Source organism: Rhopalosiphum padi, chromosome 3, assembly GCF_020882245.1.
Source record: "Rhopalosiphum padi isolate XX-2018 chromosome 3, ASM2088224v1, whole genome shotgun sequence".
Taxonomy (NCBI): Eukaryota; Metazoa; Arthropoda; class Insecta; order Hemiptera; family Aphididae; genus Rhopalosiphum; species Rhopalosiphum padi.
This window is the reverse complement of record NC_083599.1, coordinates 19572301-19585942: the sequence shown is the minus strand read 5'-3', so window position 1 is coordinate 19585942 and position 13642 is coordinate 19572301. Positions and strand designations below refer to the sequence as shown.

The following is a 13642-nucleotide window of genomic DNA, read 5'->3' as shown; positions in this document are numbered from 1 at the left end:
TTTTGGATGGAAATGTTCTGAAGAAATGGTACTTATTATATAAAAACAAGGACGAATTACAGAGTAATTTGTTTTCAAATGTTTTGTATGATAATATAATATATACACAAAATAATGCGTATAAATATTTTGAAATATAACACTATTGTCTATTTACATTAAAACTATTATACGGATCTATCATGAGTAAGGCTGGAATTTCGATGCACTTTGCATTTTTTTCTGAAGCTTTCTGTACGATGCTCGTTTTGTTACAAATATGTTTTAGGTATTTTTAAACTGGAATAAGAAATTTTATTTTGCATTTTTTGACAATTTTTGATTTTAAGGTCATTTTTCTAATTTTTTAGGGCATTTTAGGGGTTTTTAAATCATTTTTGGTGTTTTTGAATTTAAAATTAAAGATTTTAGATTATAGATTTATAATATAAAAATATATTTATATGCTAACAATATATGAAAAGGAGTTTTTTTATCTACAAAAACTTATTACCTAGTGGACAACAGGAGGGCATTTCTATTTGAAAACCTGAAGCACGTTCTCGTGATTTAGTGTAACAATAAAGAATAATTATTTATTTATTATTATATTATTAATATATGAAGTAAAATAAAATATTTATGTACATGTAATGTAATTTTTTTAAATTGTATGCTATTTTAAATAAATTTTGAAGACATTTTTTTAATGCATTTTTTGAGTTTTTTAAGACATTTTTCTTGATTTTTAAGGGCATTAAAATCCCAGCCCTAATCATGAGTATTATGACTTATGAGTAATGTGTAAAATAATCGATCTAATTATAAACAAATTCAAAGACAGTTGATTAAAATAATATTAAGAAGAAACAATAATAACGGGCGAGTCTCGTCGTTGTACAAATCTGATACCTACATATATATATATTAGAATATCAATATAGCAGTTAATAGCTTAAATATTAATACAATATTAGGTACTGCAGATGAAGCGTATAATGGTATGAATAGGTTTGTAGTATAAATTATTTAATAGAATACAATATATACAATTAATCTAAATATTTCGAAAGTTAAATAGTTTATAATAAATAAAATAAATAATAATCAAAAGTTTCAAGTCCCTATGAATAATATTTTTTGAAATACTTACTTCAAATTAATTGAAATCGTTATTTTTCGTTTAAATAAATTTGCAGTTTCTTCAAAATATGAATTTAAAATTACAGTAAAAAAAATACCGTATGTATTTTCACTATTACATTAGATTACATTTTCAAGTTTCAATTATTAAAATTGAAAATTGTATGAATTTTAAACTAAAAATTAATTTTCAAATTAGGTTATAGCATTCATGTACTTCTAAATAAAAATTGTATTGGTATAATATTATCATACATAAATTGAAAAAATACTAAAAAAAGTTCAAAGTTGTAAATAATTTATAGTGATTATATTACAAAATATTTATACTAAAAGATGTTAATAATAATACAGTCAAGTTGTGATAAGTCGAAGTTAAAGGGAGATAAATTCGCTTCGAGATATGTATTATTCGAGATACCTAACTCGATAATTTATATTTTTAGGGGAATAAAAAAAAAATTCAAGTTATCATGACTCGACTGTATTTTGCGAAAATGTCAAGTATTTTAATTTTTAAGTATCTATAGTTATGTATTATTTTAAATTACAACAATAAACTTAAATTGATTTACTCTTATACTGGTTACACGTTTTTGTTTTTTTCTATAAATTAAAAAAAATTCTGTAGATTTTTAGATTCCGAACGGAACCCGATTAATGAATTATTGATATTACAATTATTCCTTTGTTTTTATCTATGTATTTGTGGTTTATTTTATCTGTCTTTGATTTTAGGATCACTAAAAAATACTTCAATCTTGAATTTCTAAACAGAATTTTAACGCAAAAACAGCCAGTTTTAGATTTTGTTATTATTTTTTTTTGCAGATACTACTTATTCCACAATAAGTATTAGTTTGATAATCTAATTTAAGGCTCTTAATAATTTTTTCTTATAAAAATTTTTAAAAATACGTAGTAACGAATTTTGTTATATGCATTTGAAGTTTAAATTTTTTTTTTTTAAATCAAAAAAATTTTTAATTTATTTTGTTGTTAAAAATATATAATATTTTCAATTTTAATAGCTGATGATTAAATATTTATGTAAGATTTTTCATGAGTAGTTCTTAGTGAATTCCAAACATTTTGAAATATTTAAGTAGGATTTATTATAATACCTAGACGTTTTATGTAAAATATATTTATTTATTAATATATTATTGCTTAAATTTAGTTATCTTGTTGTCATTCAAAAATATAAAATATTATTCATAAGGATAATATTTTATATGCAATAATTTATTATTGAATTAAAACTTAATTTATCTATAACAATAACCTACTCGATGATGAAATTACTACAATCTATACCTGCTGTACAAATGTACAACGTAACCGTTGCTGACTGCCCAATTTTTCCCACTTCATTATTTTTAACCCTTCAAAGTAGATATAATTTTCTGGAAACCACTCTAAAAGTTAAAAATTGAAGTAATATTTTCAAAAAGACGACCTTTTTCAAAATACATTAAAATTCGTTATATGATTACATTTTTTAAAGTTAATATTAATTTATAAACATGTTATTTTTAAACATACCTTAATAGTCGTTCTTAATTTTTTACGCAGCATTAAATCTTACAAAAAAATATTTAGAATAAAAAATACAATACCTACATTGAATTTATTATAATAATATAAGAAATAAAAAAACTTTTTTTCCTGTTATACATTACTTTAAAACTTTAGAGATTCCAATCCCACACAGGTTATAAATATCTCATGATTTAGTTTTATTAATGTAAGAATCTATTTAGGGATAAGAAGGAAACATTAATAGTTTAATTTTAATTAAAATTTAGTGTATTCTAATTTCTAGGTATACATACCTATATTGGCTATTGATCTATATGATATTTGTACACATCATAAATATTATTCTACTTTATATCTTATTATAAACAACAAAGCTCACAGAGTTTTTTTGTATTGTATCACATATTTTTAAGTTTGAAATAAACGTCAGTATTTAATAAAATAATAGTATTATAATTTAAAAACAAGATATTATCATATACTATATAGTATATTATACTACAGTATCTTTGTACAATTAGCTTAATTTCAGGAAATTTGTAGTTATAATTTGCGGGATGCGATTAATTTGATAAGACCTTTTTTTTTACTTGAGTGAAGGTATAGCTACACCGATTCCGTCACAAAGGGCAACGCAAATAATTAACCAATGATTCCCTTCAGTTACAGCTATAAATAGACTCGAGCTCGATAATATATTGATTTATTTTTGAATACCAAAAAAAAAAAATTACATATCGTCATTCATCAATCTTTTTAAAGTGACGTAGTATAAACTATCGATAATATAATATAGGTCCAGTTTTATTATATATTTGTATAGCTATTTTTTTTTTTTTTTAAATCAGCACAAAAGAAAACCGAGAAATTTCACAGAAAATTATAAATTAGGGAATATTTGCTCTATACAATATATTCTATTCAAATATTTACATTAAAATAGAATAAATAGATAATAATGTTTAGTACTTACAACTAGTGATTATTTAGCATTTTGAAAAAATAATTAATGTAAAATTTATACTGATATATTGATATTTTTATTTTAGTTATATAAAGATTTATACAATTTTTTGCAAAACTAGTACATTCATTGCTCCACTTAAAATATAAAATTAAACATATTATTATCTATACTTTATAATAATATTTTGATTTTAATGTTTAAATGACCTACTTAACTTATTTATTTTATATGTTATTAATATATTAGGTATTATTATTTATTTATATAATATGTATTATATTATAAATATTATAATAATTGTTTTATTTAGTTTTTAGATTAAAGTTTATTTTTTATATAACTTCGTGAGTACTTGATTATCTTAAAAAAAATCAAAACTATAGTTGATAATCAAAAGAAAAATTATAGAATTTCAATAGTGCATATAAAATAAAACATTTTATTAAATATTAACTCATTTTTAAATTAATTAATAAATTTAAGTAGTAACCAGTATGATCACGGACAGCCGTTAGGAATAAAACATTATTAAATGAAACTAAACAATAAACAAAGCTACAGAAGTAAGCAAGTAACGATTAAAATTGACCAGTGGGGAGGGGGGCACGTATTCGGAAAACTACGTTTTTATACAATTTTTATAGCAAGTTAAAAACTTGAATATTTAATACAAGGTTATTCATAATTTGTTCTTAGAGCAACAATTAATATTTAAAAAAATCCATAAGTACTCGTGATTTTTTTTTTATGACAACATTTGACAATGTTGACATATCACACTAATTGAAAATTATTGCTGTAAATTAGACTTCATAAGATGTTTGATTTTAATACCCAAAGCTTGAAAATGTAATACAAGTTTTCAAGATTCTTCATAAGTTTATTATACTAGAATAAATTTTTAGAAAAAATTCAGACTAAAACAGGTACGTCCATTTTTTTATGAGCATTATTAATGAAGTTTATATCTTGACAAAATTGTATATTCAAACGTAAAATAACGATTTCTCTCCAAAAACTTTATTCTAAATCGTTTTTCATACTCAATAATTAATTATTGAATTCAAATTTAACACTTCTACTAAACTTGTACATAATAATCATTTATTAAAATCAACGTGAATATTAAGATTTTTATTCAATTGTTGAGATGAAATTATTTTTCGGCCTTTAAACCGTTACATTATTCAATTGTTGTCATTCGAGAGTTTGTTCTAGCATAAACTCGACATCCTTGTAATTATGATGACACTGTACACCTAATAATAGGTAGGCTTTTTGTGAACTGTGTCTTTTAATAGAAAATAGGTCACAACCCTACAGGTATTAAAAAAAAAAAAAAATGGAGTTATTGGGTTCATTGTCACAATTCGCGCTATTATTTGTTGATGTATTCGTATCTTTAATGAGATCATTATTTATAATAAATCTAGTTTTCGACCCAACATTTTTTTATTTTTGGAGTTCTGCTACCAACTGATTAATCGCTTGAAATATGACATTATATATTAAATGTTTTATAGTTATATTATACATAAGCAGTGGTGCCCGATACATTTTCAGTAGTAGCAATACATAATTTTATAGTCAACCATACCCCAAAATCTAAATTTTGTAACCTTTTTTTTAGTCAATTTAGTTGTTGCGTCGATTGATTAATAATTAAATTAATAAATGTTTATTGTGTAAAATAAAGTCAATATCGTCAAATAAAGTTCTATGCCTCTATTGTTTATAATATAATTTATTAGTCAACTGATTGTATTAGTAGTTAAAGTAATAAGCACCTACCTATATTGATATTAGTTACTTTAACTTTTGATTTACTTTAAACATAGTGACTATTGTATATTTTTTTTACATATAATTATGTTCCATAAAACTTACCGGAATCTTAGAAAATAATCTCTCAACCTCATTCAGTATGAAAGTTCTATACAAATATATATGTTTATATAGATAATATATATTGCGTTTTGAGTATAAATAACGATTGAATTTGCAGATTTAAACAGAATCAAATTTATTACATTATACCTAACAGATACATGACACTATCTATAATATTATAGGATTGTCACGTAAATAATCATAATAAGTATAATATTAATTATTGATTTAACACTACGTGTAATGAAAATGTAAGAATTTTATTTTTAAAGTTGGATATGGTTTTTAGACACGTATCGTCTGTAAAATATTGACTTTGAAACCAGCGATGTGGGTTGTATACGTCTTATAAATGAAAATCCAATTATTTAACCGAAAAGATGATTATCGCTTTAATTTATGCTGTTCACGAATTATTTTTCAGCTATATAATCAAAGTGGACGGTGTAAATATATCATAATATATGTATCATTGTATCCTTTTGAACAAAATTAAAACCTGAATTATAACAGGTAATAATAATAATAATATCATGTGCATATAATAGTTTACTATAAATATATGCAAAATATTTTATATTTTAAAGATACTTAGCATTCGAACTGACATTGCGGCATTTGAAACTATATAATTAAACGTATCACATCTTTCTAAACTAGTCATTTTACCGTATACAGCCATACAGGACCGTTCAATGGGATGTGAGTGGGTTGCCCGACAACCTCAACTGTGCAATTTTAATATTACATGATCGGAAATGTAATTTTTACAATAAGCTATTTTTAAATTCAGTTTCTTGAACAAATTGAATATAATAATTATAATTTACAAAATTAAAATCTTGACAATTTAGGCTTTAGTTAACAATATTATTAATATTAATATTAATTTAAGATGAAAAAATAATATTCAAAGATTTTATGTATTATAAAGAAAAAATATTAGACACATTCGCAGTGTTGATCAAGGTTAATTTCTATGCATTTCTATATTTTTACTATATCTATTATAAATTAACCATATTATACATAAAATTTTCAAAATTGCATTTCAATAATTTGTTTTTAATGTTTTTTATCATATTACAATTGTTCAATGTTATAATTTCAGTATTTTTAATTATGAAAAACGTACAAATAATTACAAACAATTTTTATAAAAAATATGAACAATTTGTAAAGCGGTTAACAAAGAAAAATTCATTACCATTTTCACCACAATAAAAAAACAATTTTTATTTATTTATAACAAAAATTTGGTCAACGATTTTATGCTCTTTACCATATTCAATTTGTTGTTATTGAGATGGCCCTATAAGCCCCATAATACTCTGTTAAAACAAACTATTTCATTTACTTTAAATGAATTAATATAAATTATAATGTTTTTATCATGATTTTTTTTTTACAATGTGATTGTAGCTTATTATTTAGAAATTAATTCTAAAATGTATACATGACATATAATATAATGACAATGGTAAATTAATAAATTCATTAGCGTAACTATATATCAACAATTTTTTGGGATGGCTGTAGTAGCCTTTATATTTTTTCTTTATTAATTCTTAATTAATAAATATAAATTTACATTAATATTGTTCATATACCTAATTGGGTATTTAAAAGAACAACATTTTTTTTTAAATAAACAATCTTGTACAAAATTAATTTATAAGTTAGTAGTTAGGTACACTATGAAAGAGTTATTTAACTACCCATTAGCGACACTAACCTTGAAAATTTTCTTTTTTGGTTAACGGTTTTGTTATATTATATTTTATATTATAAGTTAATTTATATTATTAAAATAAACTTAAATAAATATTTTTAGTATAACAAAACATAGTGGATAGTTTTATCCTTTTTAGTCTTCATCGAGGGTTCGCTGAAGAATTTCACACCATGGTATTATGGTAGTGTTAAGATGGAAAGATAATTTATTGGAGGATTATCACGATTTTAAGTTGCCTATGAAAACATGTATAAAAAAGAAGATTCATGCTTCTTCTTCAATAGTTTACATAACAATATAATTACGAAGAGTTTGGTTGGATATAAATAACTGCGTGTTGGATACTCATCGGTGTAAAAACTGAAAAGCATGAATTTTATTTAAGTATGATTTTTTCGGTTCATAATCAATACATTTAAAATGTATTTCAAACTATAGTATACCTATTACTAATATGATGAAGATAACTCTTAAAAATGATTTTTCAGCATACTCTTTCTAGCCAATGTTTTGACTAGTAAGAAAAAAAATAACTTGCTTTAATAATATTATGTATTCAATATTATTTGGTAATTTTCTATAAATATTTGAAGGACGAAGCCTTCAATTTAAATTATCCACTCGATTGCACCAACGGGTATATTATTATTAATATATTTATTGATGGTAATTAACCATATTACATAATTTTACGTATACCATAATTATAATATTCCTTTAATTAAAAACCAATATTTAATGTAATTCGACAACGACAATATGATAAATCATAATAAAATAAATCTGTGATCAAATTAAATATTTTGTTGTAAATATAAAAATGTATTATTAAAACTATAAGAATTTAAATATTTAACCAATTATGTTGATTTGAAAATTTTTGACACATTAAAAACGCACTCGGAATTTAATAGAAATAAGAAATACAATTAATTATTTAACTTTTATTATTTCTATTATTTTTTAGTGGTAAATTCGTTTTATTACAAAATTCACGTAGAAACTGTATACTTGTCACAGTGATTTTAATAATAATGTTGCCACTTTGACAAGTATTCTAGCTCTTACTTATTTAATAAAAAACTTCAATACTAAATATAATTTGTCATTAAAACTGTAAGTTCTTAAAAATAAATAAAATCTATGAAAATGTGTAGAAATTCACAGCAATATAATTTAATTTGATAATATATCTTCTGATTACACCTACCGAGCTAAGTTTAAAGGACAGTGATATCATCATTATTAATTTATCAGTATTTACTATTTATCGATATTATTATTATGTAAAAATGCTTTATGAATCGAGATTAACTGATCAATATTTACCAATAATAGCTGTAATAGCTATCAGTGTATTATAGGTACATTACTGAATTTCCAAAATATTTAATACTTAGTTACCATGATTTCAATTGGATAATATAGCATATACCATGACGTGTACTTTTGTCTTTTAACAAATTTTTCCTTTAAAAATAAATAGGTTTATTTACTACAAACCAACTTATTTAATGAAAACTAATTAAACTTCAAAGTGATTAACTTATAAACAAGAGAAACTATAATATATTAATATGTATAACGGATATAGGTAGTAGTAATATATTTACTAACTTAAGTTTTTAATTATATTAAAATAGGTTTAATATAAACATAATACTTATATGACATTTTCTAAAACTAATGATTAAGACTTTACTTGTATACATATTATAAACCATAGGGTATTACTGGTTTTGATAATCATAATAATTTTTTTTTACCCGTATATTATATCTTACCGCCTCTATACTTACGAATATTTGCTATCTTTTACATAAGATATTTTAAATTATAATAAGCCATTACCTTCGTTTCCACTTCAATTCATGCCACATATTTAAAAATTTAGTTAATAGAATATTACTTTTAGCCTTTAGGTAAGTACCTAAATGAAATAAAGTTAATGCACTTTTTTTAAAAAGGTTAGTTGTTATAAGTAGGCAATCTATATCTATATCTAATGTCTACGGTTATGAGTTTTTGACTTATTAAGTTTATACTTTGTATAGTTACATTTATTTATTAAATTGTAACCTGCGCCAATAAATTATAAGTTAAAATGTTTTAAGATATGGTGAGATTATTTATTAATAATAATCAATATTATCGTACGATATGCATTGAATTTACGGAATTAGTCAATGGAACATAATATGTGCCATTTGGTAACATATATTAGGTACTTAAGTACTTGTCATACCTATAATACAGACTATGAATATTTTTGTAATAATAGTTTATCCTAAATTATCATTAAACTTATTTAGAGGTTTATTATAAAAATATTTTAAAAACATTTATTATATATTTACATTGTAAGCATGTATAAAATGGATAGAGATATATTAACCTACCCGTTAATAACTTTTTTCTAATTTACATTTTTTAAATAATACTATTACCAAAACTGTTATTTTTGTAAATTTTCTGTACGAATTGTTATAATTATTTTACCACCTACCAGATACACGACATTATTAAACCAATAGCTCCTACTCTTTGCTCTGGATTAAAAATACTGTTTGTGATACATAATTATACATGTATTGATAATGTTCTTTTATAGTGTTAACAAAGTTTGAAATTTCTTGGATTAACAACATTGTTTTGTTTTCTTTGTAAATATATTTTTAAGTGATTTTGTTTTGGAATATTAATTGTATTAACACGTACTCTAAAAGGGCGTGTAGCCTGTTGCGTCTTACATGTATAAGAGTATAAGACTACAATATATTGCGAATTTTGCATTTATGGAATTCAAATTTGTTATGTGTTGCTCAACTTATAATGAATAAATTAAACGAGTGATTATAAAATGTTCGTAGGTATTATACCTACTAAATCCTTATAACTATAGTTATGTATAGGTACTTGCTTGAATATTGTGTAAAAAGATTACTATTTATGTTATTTTTTTTTAGAAAAAAATTAAGTCACGTTGATAACATGACGACGAGTATAACAATAATGGTACTATGCATTCTTGGGTCGACATTGTTGTTAATAATGCCGGATAACACCACAGCATCAGATAAGTTCTTTCAGACCGGTGGCCGCTTTGGTAAAAGACATGGTGATCATATACCAGGTACAAACAGTTGATTAATATAGAAATAGGTATAAAAGTAGTATAATTTATAATAAATAATAATATATAAGCTAAGCATTAATAATCAACATATGGTGTACGTGCACGACCGAAATACGGAAAGCCTAGGGTCAAAAGGTGGAAACAACATGTTTTTACCAATTCATGTAAAGGCATATGATTAGACTGTTCTAACCATCCGTCATTAATAGGAATATAGGTCCCTTATAAATACGGATAGAGCATTAGTATAGCGTTAACCAGAAGGTAGTCACAGTTTTAAACTGACTATTCGATCGCCTAGCATATAAAACTATTGCTCGTCGTGGACATTGGCAGAGCCCCATCACCGTGAGTGCATACAGTCACTTCCAGACTTAGTAATTTTTAAATAGCAATAAGCTATATTAATTTGTTTTATTATTTTACATAGTAATACATTTTCAAAACTATTTGTACGTTAAAATACAAGTTTTCTATTTCTTAAACACCTACTTTCTCGTCGCAACATCAAGCCGAAAGGGACGCATGCTACGTCGTTTAAATAATTAATGTGAAAACAGTCGTAGTGTCCTGCACAGCGATCATTACGGTAGGTTCGTAAATACCTTTATGACGAATGTTTAAGTATAAACATAATAGTTAATTATGATGATTTTATGAATTGTATTCTTAGCGTGCGTTCAATCGATAATGAATAAAATTAGAAATGTATATGAATTTTGTATTCAATGCTATGCTATATTTCTCATTTAAAATCAGTTCTAATTTATTTTGTTTAAAAATAAGACAATTCTAATACAATATTTTTTATTATTAATAAATAATGTATTCTTTTCCAATAAATTTGATCTAAAATACAAAAATTAACATGTCATCATGTTCATATTGCATTATCTTTTTATAGTATTCACTATTCAAAAATCATAAATAACATTCTCATATAAATTAAATATAAAACCAATAAAAAGAAAAAATAGCTCAATAGGAAAACAACAGGTAGCTATTTTCCGACTACAAGATGTGTACGAGCATAAGCACAATATTTAGTAATAATTGTATTGTGGTAAACCGTATACAAAGGACATACCTATAGGAATTAATTAAGTTCAATCTGATCCGATCTTTGATTGGAAATATGATATGATTTTGAGAACTTGGATTTGCGAACAGGGACTAGAAATTACCTTGACCTGAAAGGACTAGGAAACTGCTTACACTTTTAGTAAGGACCAACATGTGTGTAGTACGACACACTTTGTGTAATACGAAATTTTAAGTTAATCTTAATTACTTTCATGTATAAGATTATGCTATGTATAGGTATATCGAACAAATATATCATGAAATATATTTATATTTATATAGGCGATAGACCATCTCCGTTCAGAATCGTGTTTAATATACAATAATATATCATTGAATTCAAATTTAACACGCCTATAACAGTGACCCATTCGACACCTAATGTATAGTAGAGCGGCATCCATTTACCTACCTTATTATTATAATTTATGGGTATTTAATCATATTTAATTATACTTGTACAGCCATATTTATTTCATAATTATTTATATTTTATATATAATATATATATAGTAAATAATATGCTACGGTATTACCAAAATTTGCGTTTTTTCCAGTAATCTAAAGCTTAATATAACTTATGTAGTACGAAAACATATTTATATTATTCTTTGACTTTTAGTATATAAGGGTTAGATTGGATATTTTGAGGACTAAAGACCGAAAAGAGATGTCTGTGAGAAAAAATACATTGCATTTTTCTTTGTCATCTATAATTTTGGAGATAACCGCTCGACGAAGTGGTGGGCGGAAGCGTAGTTTCTACAATAATATGGTCAAGTAATTTCTTAGTAGCTTTCAGGAGATAGCTATATCCAGGATTTAAATTGGATATATAGCTGTAATAAGATTTGTTTTTAAAGTTTTTGAGTTTTATTTTTAGTTTAATGGTATGGTAGTTCAAAATACGTTTGTCATTGGGGCTGTGCTTTGAATGCCCTTAGCAATTGCAAAAAATACTCTGAAAAATATGTATTTAAAAAATGTATTTCTTACAGTTTTAAAAGTTGTATAGTGTTATATGCTGTACAGTGTGATTCATAATTTTCAGAATGGTTAATACTTTTTCATTCAAATTGAAGTATTTTTATCACTTATTTAATTATTTGAAAATATAAAAATGGTAGTCAACGTGTATATTATATTATACATTTAACAATATCTAACATTCAGATCATAGAATACTTATACCAACGTGCTGGTTTATATTACAATAATAGATTTGGTAGAAAAAAAAATAGTTCAAAATGCTTAAAAACATCAAAAATCACATTAATCTAATCAGTAACACCTAAGATATATTTTTTTTCTTACAAAGTTACGTTTAATCTTTTTATTTTCTAAAATAGCAAAAGCGTGACAAAAACATGACACGTGATGAATAAACATAAATGTTTCAATATATAAGGCTATACGCTCTTGTACTATTAGAAATATATGTAATAACAGTTTTATTTTTTATATAATTGGAATTATTTTTAGTATTTTATACATATTTAGCTTAAGTAATATTTGATCATTATTAAAAAAATTAACATTAATGACTGATGTAATATATAATGCCTATTAAACTTTTTAGTTTATTATTATACCTATTTATAATATGTTTACTTTTTCAAGAATAAATGGAATCCATTATTATAATGATATTTTGATATTTTAAGATATTCGGTATGCTACCATGGTAAAAACACGATCAGTGGACAATGTACCACCTAGGATAGAAAGAGGTTTTTACATATCAAGGTATGGTAAACGAAGTACTAACTCAATTACAGGTAAAATATTTTTATACATTTGTATGCATTTCTTAATGTATTAAAACAATAAAATAATACTTATAAATATAATAATTTAATAACTGATATTTATAAATATAAAATTATTTTATTTCATTTTAATTCAAAACGTATCATTTTATAAATATTAAAAATATACATAAATAAGTCTAACATCAAATCGTTAGTTAAAATTTGAATATTAAACTTAAAAAAAATATTCATATTTCACTTTATTTATATCGATAAATATTTAGTATTTGAAAATTTTACAAAATTTAAAATTTATACTATTAAGAAAATAAATACGTATTTTTTGTGTCTGGTTTTATATCACAAAAAAGGTTTAGATTTTCAATTTTGAAAGTAGTTTCTAGATCATTTTATAT

The 13642-nt window shown here is 23.4% G+C and overlaps 1 protein-coding gene across 2 annotated transcripts in view; it reads left to right on the top strand.

Annotated features, from left to right (window-relative positions):
• The window catches only part of LOC132924687 (uncharacterized), a 35243-nt gene that overhangs the window by 20358 nt on the left and 1243 nt on the right, over positions 1–13642 (top strand). For both annotated transcript variants that reach the window (XM_060989121.1, XM_060989120.1), the window contains 2 exons: positions 10223–10389; positions 13140–13253. In XM_060989121.1, the coding sequence (XP_060845104.1) occupies positions 10248–10389; positions 13140–13253 (256 nt within the window). In that variant the 5' untranslated portion in view covers positions 10223–10247. The remainder of the gene's footprint in view (positions 1–10222; positions 10390–13139; positions 13254–13642) is intronic.